The sequence below is a fragment of the Rhizomucor pusillus genome, assembly GCF_041956525.1.
Source record: "Rhizomucor pusillus strain CBS 183.67 unplaced genomic scaffold VTP01scaffold_1, whole genome shotgun sequence".
In the NCBI taxonomy this organism is placed as follows: Eukaryota; Fungi; Mucoromycota; class Mucoromycetes; order Mucorales; family Lichtheimiaceae; genus Rhizomucor; species Rhizomucor pusillus.
The window spans coordinates 373,321-391,265 of NW_027192143.1; the positions used below are offsets into that span (position 1 = coordinate 373,321).

General features: G+C 44.2%; 7 protein-coding genes across 7 annotated transcripts; 2 read left to right on the forward strand and 5 right to left on the reverse strand.

Moving 5' to 3' along the window:
- Positions 1-728: 728 nt before the first annotated feature.
- VTP01DRAFT_169 (uncharacterized protein) lies at positions 729-2,807 on the reverse strand (the record flags this gene model as incomplete). Its single annotated transcript, XM_069380067.1, has 10 exons — positions 729-889; positions 948-1,091; positions 1,154-1,318; positions 1,383-1,805; positions 1,867-1,934; positions 1,988-2,050; positions 2,109-2,147; positions 2,232-2,371; positions 2,429-2,688; positions 2,744-2,807. The coding sequence occupies 10 exons, from the start codon at positions 2,805-2,807 to the stop codon at positions 729-731; spliced, it is 1,527 nt and encodes a 508-aa protein (XP_069244589.1).
- Positions 2,808-5,384: 2,577 nt separating this feature from the next.
- On the forward strand, positions 5,385-7,583 carry VTP01DRAFT_170 (uncharacterized protein; the record flags this gene model as incomplete). Its single annotated transcript, XM_069380079.1, has 1 exon — positions 5,385-7,583. One exon carries the CDS (start codon positions 5,385-5,387, stop codon positions 7,581-7,583), a length of 2,199 nt encoding a protein of 732 aa, XP_069244590.1.
- Positions 7,584-7,959: 376 nt separating this feature from the next.
- VTP01DRAFT_171 (uncharacterized protein) lies at positions 7,960-9,239 on the reverse strand (the record flags this gene model as incomplete). The annotated part of the gene is made up of 6 exons (XM_069380090.1): positions 7,960-8,274; positions 8,346-8,474; positions 8,535-8,837; positions 8,897-8,976; positions 9,035-9,042; positions 9,109-9,239. 6 exons carry the CDS (start codon positions 9,237-9,239, stop codon positions 7,960-7,962), a joined length of 966 nt encoding a protein of 321 aa, XP_069244591.1.
- A 972-nt stretch (positions 9,240-10,211) lies between these two features.
- VTP01DRAFT_172 (uncharacterized protein) lies at positions 10,212-11,157 on the forward strand (the record flags this gene model as incomplete). The annotated part of the gene is made up of 3 exons (XM_069380101.1): positions 10,212-10,469; positions 10,538-10,745; positions 10,817-11,157. 3 exons carry the CDS (start codon positions 10,212-10,214, stop codon positions 11,155-11,157), a joined length of 807 nt encoding a protein of 268 aa, XP_069244592.1.
- Positions 11,158-11,567: 410 nt separating this feature from the next.
- VTP01DRAFT_173 (uncharacterized protein) lies at positions 11,568-12,545 on the reverse strand (the record flags this gene model as incomplete). The annotated part of the gene is made up of 4 exons (XM_069380112.1): positions 11,568-11,716; positions 11,773-11,887; positions 11,947-12,143; positions 12,209-12,545. The coding sequence occupies 4 exons, from the start codon at positions 12,543-12,545 to the stop codon at positions 11,568-11,570; spliced, it is 798 nt and encodes a 265-aa protein (XP_069244593.1).
- A 526-nt stretch (positions 12,546-13,071) lies between these two features.
- On the reverse strand, positions 13,072-14,524 carry VTP01DRAFT_174 (uncharacterized protein; the record flags this gene model as incomplete). The annotated part of the gene is made up of 6 exons (XM_069380123.1): positions 13,072-13,383; positions 13,446-13,876; positions 13,938-14,136; positions 14,197-14,283; positions 14,339-14,428; positions 14,492-14,524. The coding sequence occupies 6 exons, from the start codon at positions 14,522-14,524 to the stop codon at positions 13,072-13,074; spliced, it is 1,152 nt and encodes a 383-aa protein (XP_069244594.1).
- A 192-nt stretch (positions 14,525-14,716) lies between these two features.
- VTP01DRAFT_175 (uncharacterized protein) lies at positions 14,717-17,459 on the reverse strand (the record flags this gene model as incomplete). Its single annotated transcript, XM_069380134.1, has 3 exons — positions 14,717-16,030; positions 16,102-16,775; positions 16,850-17,459. The coding sequence occupies 3 exons, from the start codon at positions 17,457-17,459 to the stop codon at positions 14,717-14,719; spliced, it is 2,598 nt and encodes an 865-aa protein (XP_069244595.1).
- Positions 17,460-17,945: the final 486 nt, after the last annotated feature.

A 17,945-nucleotide genomic window follows, 5' to 3' on the forward strand; every position in this document is an offset into this window, starting at 1 on the left:
GTTGTACAGTAATATGCTTCCTAATTCCTCGGCGCCTTCAGAAAGAAAAAAGCATCGTGAGTCTATAAACAGTGGGGTAAAATTTGCAATTTCAAGAGGTAGGTATTATATGTCTTGAAAGTTGGGACAGACATAACATAAGAATCCAAGCCAACAACACGCTGCATTTAGGAGTATTCATAGAGTTACATTGCTCAATTTATTCAATAAAATGCTTTCTAAAGGTGTCTATATTGAGCTATCCTCCATACAAAGGGAAAAGCCAGAAACGAGAACAAATGGTTGGATCCTTTCGTACACTTCCTGAACTATCGTCTTCCAAATATTCAAGCAAGAGCTAAGAAAATTGATAGGGAAATAATACAGAGAAAAGTCTGAAATTTATATTGCTATATGTAAGAAACGAATAATAAGATTCTTCATTGTGCCGGTACTAAAGCTTGATTTAGCTAATTTTTGCAGCTTAGCGAGCTGCTATACATTATGCAGCAACAGGCATGATCATGAATCTTCGTTGATGTCAGCCATTCTTCCGATGTTGGGCTTGAGCTGAAGGTAATGTACACTGCCAAGAGCAACATATGAAGATGGGACACAGATCCACATCGAGAAGGATTATCTTTTACGTTCAATTTATTGACATGGGAATATAATAGAGTATAGATAACTACAATAGGTCACTTCAAGCATTATCAGTTACATCTACTATTACAGATGTTCATATGTAATTAAGCAATGTTCTCAACAGACTTATTCTCAATTTCAGTCTTTGTCTGTTCGACGGTGGGATTTGCTTCTTCAAATTTACGGTTAGCAACCTTTTCGATTTCTGCTGCACCTTCACCTCCAAAGAGGATTTCCATTTCTTCAAGTGTGCGGTTCTTGGTTTCTATGATAACATCCGGTTTAGACAATACAGTCTGGAGGTTCACAATTTTCGAATTTACCTGGATAGAAGAGAAAGACAATCAGGAAACATATGACATTAGTGGCGAAGAAGAATAAATAAGTGCCGTATTCAATATTCGCAATCATAATAGGAGTGATTTCACCAATGACGAAGTTCATGATATAATTGGTGGCCGTAGAAACTAGACGTAGGATGATGCGTTTAGCATATTCAATAGGTATTCTTTGAAAGTGTTCAACTTACGCGAAGCGCCCTTTGCACGCGCACGGGTAGGAAAAATCTCGGCAGGGTAAACCCACGCAATGGGACCCCACGATAAAGAAAAGGAAGCAGAGAAGATGTACATCATCGCAACAGCACCGTACTGAGCATGAGTGTTGTTGTTACCATTTTCGACGTAAGGGTAAACTGAAATAGACAAGATATCATTTAGTTAGTCATGTCACCATCTTCAGAATGGTCTGTGCCTTACTTTTCAGCAGAACGCCTGCGAGCATCATGGAAATAGCCATGCCCACGCCGCCACAGAGCAAAGTCGGACGACGGCCCCACTTGTCAAGGAAGAGAGCAGGCGGGATAGTAAAGATCACAGTAATGACACCATTGACGCCGGTGGCAAGGAGTGACGGAAGAGTGCCAGTCAGACCAGCTGACTGGAAGATATACGGAGCATAGTAAAGGACAGCATTGATACCGACCCACTGTTGCATGCCTTGGATACCCATAGCCAGCATGACCCTCTTGCGCAATGATACATTGCGGAGCAATTCACCGTAAGACTTGACAGCTTTTGTCTCCTCAAACTTGACCTGTTCCATGATTTCATCAAACTCCTGGCGAACATAAGGGTAATCCTTGTTTCCGTTGCCGTGCAGTCTTGCCAATGTCTCAAGAGCTTTATAGATACCATTATCAGGCAATAGTTGGCTTTACATCCAAGAAGAATCACATCCTACCTTCATCGTAGCGCTTTTTGCTGCAGAGCCAACGTGGAGAAAAGGGTAACAGGAAGCAACCGAAGAATCTTTACATCATGTCAGAAAACATTAACATGATATTACCACGTTCATAACTTACAAGAGGACACTGGGAGCAAGCTGGAGAGCAAGTGGTACGCGCCAAGAGGCGTCGCTGTCGATGCTATTCCGTTTTGGTAAGTGGGGATAGATAAAGTTCGCGGCATAAACAGTAAACTTACTAGGCGCAGCCATAGCCAATCCAGAAAGAGATCATTAATCTGTGAATGAAAAAAGAAAAGGCATGTTAAGTTTAACGTTTCCGCTACCACCGAAAGCTCTGCTGCATGAAAAATGCTGCTTACCCGGTTACGATACTCAGTTGCTGGAGGCAGACAGCTCGACCACGGAGATGAGCTGGAGTAAGCTCGCTCATGTAAACAGGAATGTTCATACTATAGATACCGATGGCGACGCCTTGGAAAACACGACCGGTCAACAGCAACTATTGCCAACAGCGTGAGTATCGTTTCACGAAGACTTTTCATGTGGAAATTCTTACATTGACACTTGAAGCGCCAGCTTGCATACTTGTGCCAAACCAGAACCAGATCGTTCCAAACATGATGCTTCGCTTGCGACCGATGCGTTCAGAGAGAGGACCAGCAAACAGAGCACCAACAAAAGCGCCAAGCAGATATATACTTGTGATGAAGCCAGTCCACACAGGATCTGGATCATGGAAGTATGCTCTCCAGTGTTCCATAACCAGGATGCCACTCATGACACCTTGGTCGTAACCGAACAGGAAGCCACCGATGGCTACGTTGCTTATTTAGCAAACCATATAGTTGATCTCTCAAGTATATTAACTTACAGGCGAATGTGATAGCGACGAAAACTCGCCAGCTAGTCTTTGGGGGCAGGATTTCTTTTTCCATGAAGAGAGGGCTGTTTTGGCAGGACAGGGTTTTCAGGACAGGGCCGCCTTCGTTCTTTTATAGAACTGCTGGTGTCACAAGGATTCAGAAGATTATTTTCCGATTTGTGGAAGCAGCCCTCAAGATATATATCGAACATGTTTCATTAAATATCCATGACAGAAATACCGGAGTTGCAAGAATAGAATAAGCTTTTTGTATGCAGGCTCCTTGCTGTTTAAAACCGGCCTGACATTGCCTTTTAACTTTTAAGTGACAGTTGATGTGGAGAAGAGACAAACGTATTGCCACTGAGTGTTTGTGTAACATCCCCACACTCCTTGGAATATTCAAGAAATTTGCGGTAGTTGCTGAATGATGGTCGTCGCCGAAAGCGATATGAGAAATATCAGACCAGAGTACATGGGTATCAGACGATATCCCTAAAATTTTCGCAAGGGGAAGCATTATCTGACGTCGTTATCAGAGTTGCTAATCATCCAGAGCATAGAGCAATAATCTGTAACCCTTTTTCTTCCCACGTCCCTACTTCATAAAGGGATTGCTTGCTACATGTCATGTGCTCGTACGACTATCCCGTTAAGTACCGCATCTTACGGCAAGCATAGCGGATGTCAGGGGGCGTCTGCAGATAGCAACGAAGTATATATTACATTGATGATGTAAGCAAACTATTCTAATGCCGCGTATTGTCAGGGATCGACAATGGTACGATCACTAGCAGAAAGTCTTGAGCGAAGCTGATCTTCAGAATCAATTACAACAAGGACGCCAAGGATGTGAAAATGGACAGGAGACAAATTCTCCGAGTGGCGATGCACGACAGATGCACAACAACAACAACCCTTGATGAGTACAGTCATCATACCAAATGGAAAAATAGTGCAAAATGGAAACATTAAGACGGGCCCTTGCTGCATCCCGTTTTCGGTGCTTGTTGGGGCAATTGACTACAATAGACTTCCAACATCAGGAGTTCCAAAAATTACGATACGCTACCATTTCCCGATGTCAAATTGGGAACTTGGGAAAGCATTTCATAGAACTCTACCGACGAATCAAATTAAATGCCTGCGGGATTTGGAGCTCTCTACTACACAGATGCATGGTGTATTTTTGCCCACTTAGTGATATCCCGGTTTGCGCTCTGGACACTTGTATTTTTTAGTACATTTGTATGAGTGCTCGTGATATTGCTTGAACCAATGTGGTCTATGCGTCCTCACTTCTTCTTTGAACTTGGATCAAATGCTTAATTTTGTGCATAAGTATAAAACAGTCGATTACATTAGCAACACCTAAATGAAACATCTTAGTAAGTCCCTAGCTTAATTATGCTCGACCTCTCAGAGTGGCAATCAGGCCGGAAAACGCAAAGACATCAACAAACAGGGTTAATATGTGTGATCTTGTTCAATCGCAAGATTTGTGCTTGTATTTAGACACGATGCTATTCGTAGAGTTCGTAGTCTGATCCTGGAAAGGCCAGGGCCATCATCATATGCGAATTAAGAAAAGGAGTGGTATCCAGCCCAGTCGCATACTTACTAAGCATCGCAGTGAAGAGTCAAATACTGCGCGCGGGCTAGTGTTCGTCATCAACGCCGATTGGTATGGAAAAATTTTCGCACATCTCCCACGATAAGCTACACCGAGCATAATCATGTTGATCCAGGCCAGTCTTTTTCCTCTGTTTGTCCCGTGAGATTTTCCTTTGGTATGTAAATTCCTGGGTCACCTGCTTGGCAACATCCACAATAGGCTAGTGACGATGATGCTTTGCTCACGTAAAGATGTGCGAACTTTCGCGATTGCAGTCATGTCACAGTGCATTGGAAAATGCAATTTTCTCTAATAAGCTATAGAGTTAAAATCCATAAATGATGAAAGGCAGCAAAGGACGAACACTTGGGATAAAAGCTGAGATCCACAGATCTCCGATAAAGAACAGGAGATCAAGCCGGATAATATCTTGATACACCGTTTGATGAACTGCTGTTGACTGCAGAGGGATATTGGACGTAGAGGCTAGATTATGGCATGGATTGATGAAAATGTCGTACAGATTACTGGAAAGGGGAATAAGCCGATAGCTGGAACTAGAAGATGAGTAAGCGCTGCCAAGCATTTATCAAGCGCCATGTTCTCTCCACGGATAAATATCGGTGTGCGTATTACATTTTCTATTCGCGGCCACACAAATTGACATGCTTAGCTGCACAGATTTTATGTAGTTGATATCATGGTTTACCCTGGAGAACAGCCGACTCGGTGGTTCAAGGTTCGATAATCAAGATATCGTCAAGATATAGTAGGTCATCGATCTTTATCAACTTCCATGAGTAAAAATGCTGACGGACGGAATTGGTAAACTTTTATATTGGATATAGATTATTTGTATACTATAATGATGATGCAAATTCCTCTTCCAAATATCAAAACTACAGGTGCTTCTAGTAGTTGTCCGTAGGATGAGTCAACTAGGGTTCCGTTGGCGGGACTTCGGGGTGTGTAAAACAATGGAATCGGATGATGAGTTGCCTGCCACCTTGCACTCCAGGCACTCCAAAAAAGTCTATGCTTACACGATTAAACACGATTAGCAGCCGATCCTTAAAACATCAAGGAGCAACTCACAGGCTTGCACTCCTGCATCGCAGAGTCGATGCTGTCCGCCCTTGCAACAAGAGTTTGATACGGCGCTACACTGATTCTAAGCAACCCGGGAAACAGGACTCTGGCAAAGATCCGTGGAATGCTTTCCCAAAAAACGTTCAAGACTTTATAAAGAAACAACAACAAGGACAGCAACAGCAACAACAGCAACGCCCTGGAAATGCTGGCGGTGGCAACGACGGAGGAAAACCGAACCCTATCAAGGTACAGGGACTGGTCCTTGGTGCGTTGTTAACGTACGTCGCATGGAAGTTAAGCTCGCCCGGTGAAGGCCGAAAGGAAGTGACTTGGGAAAGCTTCCGTTCGTCACTTTTAGAAAAGGGCGTTGTAGAACGCCTTGTGGTTGTCAATCGAAAATATGTTTACATCCACCTGCGACCGGAGGCAGCAACCTTTCACGTCCCAGCCGGGAAGAGTCTCTACTTCACTATTGGATCTGTCGACAGTTTTGAACGCCACATGGAAGCAGCTCAGGACGAATTGGGTATACCATCTCGGGAGCGTATCCCGATCACTTACAAGAACGAAGAAGGTCAATTGCTAGGCACGCTTATCACCCAGCTTGCTCCAACTGCAATTTTAATTGGTTTAATATTCTACCTCAATCGACGAGCTATGGGCGGCGGAAGTGGCGGACAAGGCATCTTTGGAGTCGGCAAAAGTAGAGCAAAGCTGTTCAATCAGGAAACCGATGTCAAGGTCAAGTTCAAGGACGTGGCAGGTGCGGACGAAGCCAAAGAGGAAATCATGGAGTTTGTAAAGTTCCTGAAGGACCCAAAGGCATACGAACGACTGGGTGCAAAGATACCTAAAGGTGCTATTCTCTCTGGTCCACCTGGCACGGGCAAGACTCTTCTAGCAAAAGCTACAGCTGGTGAAGCCAATGTTCCTTTCCTCAGTGTCTCTGGCTCAGAATTCATGGAGATGTTTGTCGGTGTCGGTTCCTCGCGTGTACGAGATTTATTTGCAACCGCAAGGAAAAATGCCCCGTGTATCGTATTCATTGATGAAATTGATGCCATCGGTAAAGCACGTGGACAGAGCGGACGCATTGGTGGTAACGACGAACGAGAAAGCACATTGAACCAGCTCTTAGTCGAGATGGACGGTTTCAGTTCAAGTGAGCATGTCGTTGTGCTGGCTGGTACCAACAGAGCAGATATCTTGGATCCAGCATTGATGCGACCTGGTCGCTTCGATCGACACATTGCAATCGATCGACCCGATATCAGCGGCAGAGTTGATATCTTCAAAGTACACTTACGACCCATCAAGACGAACGAAAATGTCGAGCAGCTCGCACGAAAGCTCGCTGCTCTCACACCTGGATTTTCCGGAGCTGATATTCACAATGTTTGCAACGAAGCTGCACTTATTGCTGCTCGCCACCTGAAGGATGAAGTGACGGAGAAGGACTTTGAACAAGCTATTGAGCGCGTCATTGCTGGTTTGGAAAAGAAATCGCGTGTTTTATCACCAGAGGAGAAGAAGACAGTTGCATACCACGAAGCCGGGCACGCCGTGGCTGGCTGGTATCTGCAATATGCAGATCCATTGCTTAAAGTCTCCATCATTCCTAGAGGATCAGCTGCTCTCGGATATGCTCAATATCTACCCAAGGACCAATACCTCCTGTCTACCAAGCAAATAATGGACCGTATGTGCATGACTCTTGGCGGCAGAATCTCAGAAGAGATCTTTTTCGACAGTGTTACCACGGGTGCCGCAGATGATTTACAAAAGGTTACTAAGTTTGCTTACTCGCAAGTCACTGCCTACGGTATGAGTTCAAGCGTTGGTCCGGTATCCTTTGTCGATCCACAAGGAGGAGAGCAGTTCCAGAAACCTTACTCCGAGAAGACTGGAAGTCTTATTGACAAGGAAGTGCGCAGAATAGTTAACGAGGCTTACACCCGCACACGAAACTTGCTCACAGAACGCAAAGAGGATGTGGAGAAGGTCGCCAAATTATTGCTAGAGAAGGAGGTCCTGACTAGAGAAGACATGGAGAATCTGCTGGGTAAGCGCCCATTTGCCGAGCATAGTGTTTACCATGAATACGTGCGCCGGCCGCAGACATCATCCGAATCCGATAAATAGAATCAGCTTTATCGTTGTACTATAGTGATTGCTGTACTAGTTGTTGTTGTATCATAGACTTTTTTAAGTAGAAGGGCATAGAAAGCAAGTATAGCCCACGTTTACCCACAGATGGATTATTGTTGCTTTTATTTTGTACCTGAACTTGGCGCGTGCGTTCTTCTGGAGAACAGCCTGATCTTAGTAGGAAGTTGTACGCTTGAGATGCAAGCATTTCCGCTAATCAGCAAATGTTAATGGCGTGCGCACCTACGCATATAAAATGTTGCTACAATTGCAACTGGTCTTGGCAAATACAGTACTTCCATCCATAGAAGACTTTATTTATACTCTATTGCAAACATCGATGTTTTCCTGTGCATACGCGATCCTCAAGTTACAATTTGGCGGGCGATACTTTGGATAACCATTGGTGAAGATACTGGTTGCATTCTGTAGGCTTCTCCCACAAGACCCAGTGACCGGCGTTCTCCACATTGTGCATCTCCAAGTCGGGTATGTATTGGTTCATATTGGCGGCCATTGATGGAGGCAAAGCTGCGTCCTTGTCGGCAGTTACCATCATGGCGGGCTTTCGAATAATCGGATCGAGGTTCTTGCACTGCTCAAAGTTGTTCCAGGTTTGCTTGTACCAGTTGAGTCCTCCACGTGCACCTTTAGCCTTCCACATGTTGACATAATAATCAAAGACCTTTAAATGGGTTGCAAGGCATGTCAGAGAGAGGACATAGAATATCAAAAAAGGGTGCTCGAATGGCTTACCTTCTGCGGTACTTTGTCGCTCTTTTCAACGGGAGGACGGCCACGAACAAGAGTCTTGGTTTCCTTGTCGATAAGACCTCCTTTGAAGTTGGGATAAGGCTGGAATACGCGTGCGAAGAATCCTTCCGGCTGGAAATCATATATGTTAGAAAGTTTGGTGCCTATATTTGTTGCGATGCTACACCTTACATTTTCATCGATCTCCTCTTCAGCCTCGGGAGTTCCAAGGTAGAGTTGATATGTAAAGTTGGGCAGAGCCTTTACAATTATTTCGAGTGGAATATATTCCTTGTTAGGTGGAGTGTAAGGCGTGCAGAAAGAAGCAACTGCCTTGACGCGCTCGGGATAAAACTGTGTGAATCTCCAGACAACTGCACCTCCCCAGTCATGGCCGATGATGGTTACAGTGGGTAACTCAAGGTAGTCAAGAAGCGCAGCAATATCCTTTGATACTGTGCCAAAGCCGTACTCAGCCGGGTCAGCAGGTGCATCCTACGGTCAAACTTGAGTTCTACCGATCCATGAACCAGTACCTTGTCAAATAGACTTACAGTCTCTCCAAAACCTCTGAGACTTGGAACAATAACACGATAGCCAAGTTTTGCAAGGAATGGGATTTGATTGCGCCAGCCTACAGCATACAGTTAAACAACTATCATAGGTTGAGCTCACCGTTATTTACAAATTACCTAGCCACCTGAGAGGAAACGCGTTTGTTAGCCGACTTTCAGCATTCGATAAAACCATTTGTAAGAACACTTACAAGTCAGGCCATCCGTGGATAAGGACCAGAGGGTTGTTGCTGGTCTCATTTTCGTCGATGTAATGCATATTGATGCCATTTACATGGCAGTGCTTGTGAGTGAAGGAAGCTGGGTCTTCAGGGTTAGCCATCAGGGAAGAAAAGAAGAAGCAGTGTGTCATCATGCATCCAGCGTCCGCAATTCATTTAAATAAGCGCCGACATAAGTCAGCTTTTTGTGACACTGCGCAGTCCACTTTTGCAGAAAATGCCATAGAAGTCTTGTGGACTGGAGTAACATTTCGGCCGATATTTTTGGTACCAAAAACTATGCATGTTAAGGATATTGGATGTTTGGTGTATTGGTGTTGCATGATTTACTGTTACGCGAACTTGAATGACAAAGCTGAATTACTTTACTCCCAGCTTTCCGTCCCTTTTTCCGAACATCCCGACACCAAGCACAAATATCGACAAGTCTAATATAGAAAGATATCGACAACTTGCGGCAAACATATGGTTAAATGAGCTTAATGGAAGAGGCTACGGACATCGTAAGCGATGATCAATTGCTTGTACCATGGATGTATAAAATAGCAAAGGCTTTTTAAATGCAGGACCAGAACTTCACATTTACATGCGCAGCAGATCATCGTTGATATAATCAGCAAGGCTCCCTAACGTAGAGCATCAAGAAAAGGCATACCTTGATTATTAATCATTTCCTTGAGCTTATCTTCGAGTATACGACAACTTTCCACAGTAGTTTCGTTGAAATAAAGTGAACCGAAGGGAAATCACAACGTTATCATTAAATGGCACCGTGGGAGAGAAAGAAGCCATCAGCCTTGAAAGCAGGTGGAATGCCATGGCAAAGTCTCTTGTATGCCCACGTTGCAATTCTGTAAATGGACGAACATATGAATCGAATATCATCAAGATTTTGCGCGATAATAGGTTTGCTCAAACGCCTGGTGTTCGTGGATCAATGTCTACGTTTTGTTTTGTAATGCTTACGTCAAGAATCAAGGATCTAATTTTCGCTCTTTGCCGTGCAATTATTTTTTTATGCAGCATTAAGCGCCAACTTGGAACGACAGCAGCTTTATCGCGGAACGTGTTAAATGAGAGTCTTTGCAATTCCGATCTTGAGAAATCACTGGGCATATTACTGTCACTCCAATATACAAAGTACATCACGCTTGGCACGAGCCGTAGACTGGTCCAGCAAGAAGTGGGATCAACTTGGTTCCGCAGAGCCCAACACTTGGAAACGGAAGTTGTACGATGGAGGAACGAGACTCATGAACCAGTTGGACTATCAAGAATGGTTTCTCAAGAATGTACCAACAAAGGAAGATATTAAAGACAACGAGTCAAAGGTACGCGAAAAGCTTGAAAATAACGGGAATTTGGCGATTAAACCTGTGCATGTCAACATACGTTGAAGGTTCACGTGTGTTTCCCCAGTATATTGAATGCATCAGATATCCAGCAAGATCTTGAGAAGCTCTTGAAGGAACGAGAACCATATCACAAAAAGTACATGTACTATTCGGCATATTGGGTTCCTATATCCTGCACGTTCGTCATTGTGCCGCTCATTCCGAATATACCACTGGCATACAACCTCTTTCGATGGTACAGCCACTACAAAGGTATACATGTACCCTCTTAGCGGGAGAAACAATGCTCTATGCGTTTGTACTAATGTCTTCATCGTTAAAAGCATATAAAGGCGCCCAGCTGCTAGGTTCCGCGTCAGGAAACAACTCCTTAGTGTACGAGACTTTGCCTGAACTGGATAAGTTGCTCGAGCAAACTGATTTTGTAGACGGCGATCAAGTGGTATTTCCGGACGAAATATACAGGCTGCTATCAGAAAGCAAGATACCTAACCTCCAGCACATTCTACACGACAGCATACCCGGTGTTTTGGAACCAGAGTCGATTGTAAAAATATCACATCACTTCGAGTCCCCTGGTATGGAGGTCGAGTTAAAACGGGCACGCTTTCAGATCCTTGCAAACTTGGCGAAGAAACGGATCGCGCAACAGAGCCAGCATTGAGAAAATTGCACATAGACCCATTTAGAGAATAGAATGTTTATTTCCACATTCACCCTCGTACATAACTTATAAACGTCACTGCCACTCCTGGATCGAGCCTTTCCCAAGCAGTTCGGTTTATTTGGTCTGGGCGGATCACGCATTGTACACTCCTCTTCCATTATGCTTTCAAACTTGCGGCAGTACGCATAAATAAGTACCGTATCTTTGTAATTTTCTTTGACATCAAAAAATATCCTTGGGAACTTTCTACAATGTAGCAAGGGCGTATTTCTATAATCGTGAAATCCAGTCCCATCCTTTTTTCAAAACATTGCAGTTCAATTTCGGGCACGCACAAATGGGACCTCGCTGATGTATCCCTATCCTTGGTTGCGATTTGTGGTTTTTCTTTTTGTTGCGTATCCAATTTATTCCCTGTCTCTCTTCGATGGCGGGTGCTGCCTAGCAGATTGTACGGCTTGTACTTTACTTTGGTGGGTTGCTGGGATGACAGGTTTGCGAAGCGATCGCACGTCATCTGATGCGAACCCGGGTATCCTGATATTCCAATTACGCTCTTTTGAAATAAGTCCATGCTCGCAGAGATATACATCCAAGTATATATCCTCCTACCCAGATGAAGCTGTAAATCTTTGACTTCGAGTGTATCCGATCTACGATGTTTGGCCAGTCGGCATGCAAAAGTGGTCGATGACTCAATAAATTCATCTGCTATTTCTAGTAATATCTAAGATGAGAGTGGTATAAGTATCTCGGGTTAATAGCATCGTGTAAGGCCACGCTTACATCCTCAACTTCAGGATCTAACCGCTCTTGTGGATCGATCTGTCTGACTAATTCTTGTAGTTTACGTTTAGTCAATATCCGTGGCACTCCGTCAGCATCTGTCATTGGTGCCATCATTTGCTGTTGCTGTTGCATTGATAATGGTCGATTGCTATTGTTTATAGGTGCTGAAGCAGGGAAAGCAAACAGGTTGGGACCTAGTTACGGCAATCAATCTCACATGCTCATCCCCATCGACCTATTTCTTCAGAATCCGACATACGCATTTGCGCCATTCCTAGTTGCTGTTGCTGTTGGGCTTGATTAAGCATATTTTGACATAACGAGATTTGTTGCTGGAGTGTCTGTTCTTGTTTCTGTAGACGATCCTTTTCCCCGGCTGGCAGATCATGGCGCTCAAGTGCTTGCCGCGTTGCTAACAAGTTTCGTGTACAAAGCTCTAGAGCGCTTTGATATTGCTGTATGCTGTTTAGCGTCTGCGGTGGCCCATTCATTATGTCTCGACCCAACAATACAAAAACGGGTGGATCGATATCCGTGACGCCTTTGTTCAAATTGCGGTGGCAAGTATTTCGGAGTTGAATATCAACCACAGGCATTCTTGGGAAGTTACAAACCGTGATAACCCGTAAACTTGGAGCTTCGAGTCCATGTGAAATATCAACTTGTTCAAAATTTCAATTGTTATGCTTTAAATAAAAGATTTGCGACAAAGAGCTTCAGAGATCGGGTTATAATGTCCAATAAAGTCATAGAAATCAGAGCTTTAATGAAAAGATGATATGCCGTTCCTAACACGCGTCCCTCGAAAGTCTCATTTACCTGGGTAGGAATACAAACCATTGCAGACACTACAACGCGATGCATTATATGTGTCGAAGTGGCGGCAGTGAAGTGGATTGATAAAAAGGCTGAAAACTCGATTTTGAGCAGATTGCTTCTCATCAGATATCATCATTTCTTGCTTTAAAAAGCTTGGGCCGTTTAAATGAATTAGAAACCAAATGCTCTGGCAGACGTTTATTCGAATTGATATAAAGAAGTTGCATGAAAAACAAGAGGCTGAAATGTTCAATGATTGTTAAGAGATAAACAAGGATTGCGAGGAGGAGTGTGATAACACAGTTATTTCTTTTTTGATTTCGCGCCACGTTGAGCACCTTCAAATCCAGGCCGTGCCTTCTTCTTTTTGTTCTTGTTACCGCCCTTCTTTTCCTCCTTACGCTTCTGAATATTTTCTTCACGTTTCTTCTGTCGTTTAATCTCGTCTTGCTTGACCTTTTCCATACGGAGCTTCCACTCTTTGGCACTGCGTCTCTTTTGTGCTTCAGTCTTCTTGATGGTCTTCTTCAAAAGCTTTGGATCATCCTTGACCTTTTCACCCGTGGCCATCAATACAGCCTTGCCCCAGTGGCTCTCTTCGACCATGGCATCAACCTGAGTTGTTGCTTCAAGTTAGTTCATGTTTTTCACATGTTCTGTGCATCGATTCTACTTGCCATCTCTTCATCTTCCTGTCGAAGTTTCTCAAGCTCAGCTTGCTTTTCTTCAACCTTCTTCAATGCAGACTTTGCATCGGTGGGTCCTTTCTTCTTCTTCTTTTGTTCACCAACGTTGATCTTGCCAAAGAAGAGATCACCGTCCATTTTGATGGAGTCAGCTGCGGATTTCTCCTCTTGTTTCGACTGTTCAGGTTTTGTGTTGATAAGCGCTTCAGATGGTGCCTTGTTGCCCTTCTCCTTTTGGGCTTTTAGGGCCTTCTTCTTCTCCTCCCGTCTCTTTCGGCGTTCCTGCAGCATCTCCTCACGGCTTCGAGCTTTTGGTGAGTCTGAGTTGGGCGCATTTCGTTTTCTGCGCATCTCTGCTATGCGCTTTTGTAAGCGTGTGTGAAGTTCGGCAATGTCGCTGCGTAGCATTGGTTGAAAATTATCTTTCGGTTGTTGTGAGCTTCAAACATGCTCCTTAAATATACTCAACAATCCAGTCCATACCGCTAGTTTCTGTCTGTGCTGTATCCACAGATGAAGTCTCGCTTTTGACTGAACCTAATCCACTGAAATCGCCACCCACAGTCTCTTCCTCGTTGCTGTCATCGTCATCGTCGCTTGCGTCATGATCTTCGGCTACCTTTGCCTTTTCCAGTTCTTCCTTTTGTACTTCAGCAATCGATTTCACGTTTTCAGGATCAAGCTGTGATAAATATGATGGTTTAGCCGAGATATCTTTCCAAAATACTCGTGTGGTTCGTACCTTGGCCTTTTTAGCCTTCTTTGTTGCCTCTTTGATTTCCTGTTTGGGTGCATTTTTCCGTTTGTTGACCATATATTTTGAGTTTTCCTAAAACCTGGATCAGCGACACAGCAATGTTAATCACTAGCAAACTGTGGCATACATTTTGTGGTTTCTTTTGGCTAATGTAGTATTTCGCGGGTATAAGTTGAAGCATGCCGTCAAACAGTTTGGCATGATTCGCAACTCGTTCCTACGATCACACCATTAGCATTGAAACAACGTTGTTGTCTAACGGATCAGAAACGATCTTTACTGGTAGCGTTTCTAACAATTCTAGCTGGACCATATTGCCGGGCACAACACTGCTGCAAGCAACGGACGAGCAAGGTTTTTGAACAAAAAAAAATTTCTTCCAACGCACTCTCTGCTTTAAAAAAAGGCGTCGGGCCTGAAATCAACCTTGCTGATCACTGCAGCTTCAGGACAAACGATGTAAAAACTTTTTTTGATTTCGTAAAGTAAATAGCAGCAATTACTATTACTCTGGAATCATACTAGCATTATCGAGTCTTTCCATCCACTCGTCGGGAATAACCGGTGTTACCAATCTCTCCTTGGCTTCGCGCTTAGCATCCTCTGGAGTCCAACCGGTGATGCTGACCATGTGCGTTGTCGTTGGCACAGAAAACGGTAGCAGGAATTTAGAATCCTTTGTTTCCTTGACATCCTTTTCCTCATCCTCGTCGTCACTGCGCTCTCTTGTCTCTTTTGGCTTCTCCGACACTACCTCCTGCTGACATTCTTCTGTTGGTGAGGATGGTAAAGAAGGAGGCAAGGAGGCGGATGTGCTGATACCGACGCTGGACATGAGTGAACCAACGATACTAGAAACACTTTCGCGCCGTGACGTCGACCGTCTTAGAGATAAACTTTCGGCACGGGACATTGGTGCAGATTTTCGCACAGCATCGATGGACCGTACCCGCCTTGCTTGCTTGTAACGTACTGTATCTTCTGCGATCTGCATTGCGTATTTCTCGATTTCTTCCGGTAAACGCGTTTCATTGACTTCGTATCGATAATTTACAACGCAGCGCTTGACTTGAAGTGCGTTGAGCGAGTCAAACGTTTTGACAGTATTGATGAAGCTGGCAAGATCCTGCAGCTGAGTCAAACATTGCAGCATCTGTAAAAGTTGCAGAGTAGGAGTGAGATAAGATACTAAACTGGACGGCATCCGGTTTTCGCTTATCCAGTCTTCTATATGCGACATGTTCATGCGGATCTGCATTGCTTTGGATCGACACAGTAGTTTCTTGTTGGAAAGGATGCGGTTAAAAAGTTCGCACGATATGAAATGGAAGAACTGTGCAAGAGCTTGGATAATTATTGTAGGATGTACATCGTATGATTGGAGCACGTATAGCGTTGACGTCAATAAACTCGTAACGGACTGTGGTGATACAGCATGACCAAGAGCACCGCCACCACTAGTAATACTAGCGGGAGTGCTCGAGTTGCGTTTCATTTGTACTGCTAATCCGCCGTCAGGTGGTATAATAACGGATCGTCGACTGCTCCGGCGGAAAAATCGTTGCCAATCGTCTGCAAAACTGACGTCTTCCATACCGGGGATTTGCTCATGCTCAAGCATGGCGGGCCCAAGTATTTTAGATAGACGACGTTCGGTATCATTAATGATGAAAGTGTAAATTTCGGATATTAGTTCGGATATTCGCAGCTGGTACTCTGCTGTAGCGACGACGAGTCCAGCATCCTTTTTCAGATAATACAATAATTGCGCGACGTTTGTGATCCAGAAAGCCAATATATGGACGTTACGAGAGTTAGTCTGGAAAATATGTAAAAGGTTTAATGTTAAAATGCAAGGTGTAACACTGATAATCTCGCGGAAATCATTACCTTCACTTCATTGCTTATCCGAGATAAGGCACCATCCAGCACATCTTTAAGCAGATCTGAGCTGGAGAAATAATGTGCAAAACGTGCGCTCAAGAAAACAACATTGGCAGGCACGCAAATTTCCTGAGGGGTGCGTACGGGCAATTGGATATTACTTATGACGGTATCCAAGATGTGCGAGAGGTTATCAGCTCCAAAGACAAACATTTGATCAGGTAAACATTTGTCCCATTGGAATTCGTTTGCGACCTGCTCATCGTCTCCGTCTTGGTCGCTGCTACCATCATCATCATCGTCGTCGTCGTCATCATCAGGGAAGTCTGCTAGCGCCATAGCTGTTTCCAAAAGTTTTCGGCGGCGATCTGCCTCCTCTGCCATAAAATTATCGTAACCTTCGACGGTAGATTGATAGTAAAAATCATTATCGCCTGCATTTGATGAGGAGGACGATAAGCTACCGGCATTCCGACCGAGAATACTAGATGTGGATGAGATGCTATCTCGAGGATTTGTTGCAAGAATTTCCACCAGTTTTTGGTTATCAGTATTCACAAAGTCAAAGACGGTGCGCCCTTTCGCTGATTTGGTATGGGACGAGGCGCCGTGTTCGAGCAGGATCTTGACAAGTCCTTCGTGGTTATTGTTTGTAGCCCACATGAGTGCTGACCACCCATCTAGAAAGAAGGAGCAATCAGGCTCCTCCGCAAATATCTCCTTATTTTCGCAATAATTCTTGTCACACACTTACAGGAATCCTGTACGTCGGTCTTTGCACCCGCAGATAAAAGAGCTTGCACTATATCAACTTTGCCAAAGCATGCTGCATAAATCAAAGGTGTAGTCCCGTCTTCGTCTCTTGCATCAATGTCAATGTATTCGCGATGCCGGCCGTTCAATAACTGGTTAACCTTGTCGACGTCGCCCGAGGAGGCGATTCGGCAAAATACTCTAGTCATTTTTTCACGCTTTGTCGCTTCGTCAATGTCTGTACGGTCTATTACTCTCTCATCGTCCATCTCGTCATTGCCGCTGCTGTCGGCTGGACCAGGTGCCTCATCAGACGATGGGGTCGAATCGTGGTTGCTGATACTGGTGGTGCCTAGCATTTCAGAAAGTTGCTTGTAGTTTTCAGCCATACGTTGAGATATTTCGTCATAGGACATATTTTCATAGTGCTGGAGCTTAGCAGCATCATTATTGTCTGTTTCGTTTTCTTCGTCGCGTTCCTTAATCATATGCAGGCCGCCCATTGTCTCTGTCGACGACGGCGGTGTGTTCGGTCTTGGTTTGTGGTGCAGAGGCATATCAAGAATACGGTCGGCCTCTGACGTGGGTGTCAAAACTGTCGTTTCGGTCATTAAGTAAAAAGTTGGCTATTGAGCAAAGAAGAAAAGGAACACAGTCTTTGGTGAAGCTTATATCTTCTGAGTTTCTTAACTCGTGTTACCATCCTCGTTTTCAAACCGAAATGCAAAAAGGAGGAACAGAATGGATCGCCCTCGATTTATGCTTCACGTGGAGCCGAGATCTACCCCTTGATAAGGATGAACCAATGTCATTCCGATCGTGCTAAGCAATCATCCATACAATTTTATGCCGTTTACATCTTGCGATGGTTTGTGGGAATTTGGTCTGCCTTGTATTAACAAGTCCTATATCCCATGCAGGTGATGACAGTAACACATATCTGGTTGCACAAACTAATCGTCGGCTACCTGTAGCTACCAGTTAACAATTGGTATACCTGTACATTTTCCAATTCGAAATTGCATCAATGTGATAGCCGAACTGAACAAAAAGGATAGATATAGGGTTAATTGATCAGGTAACTGCACGATGAGACA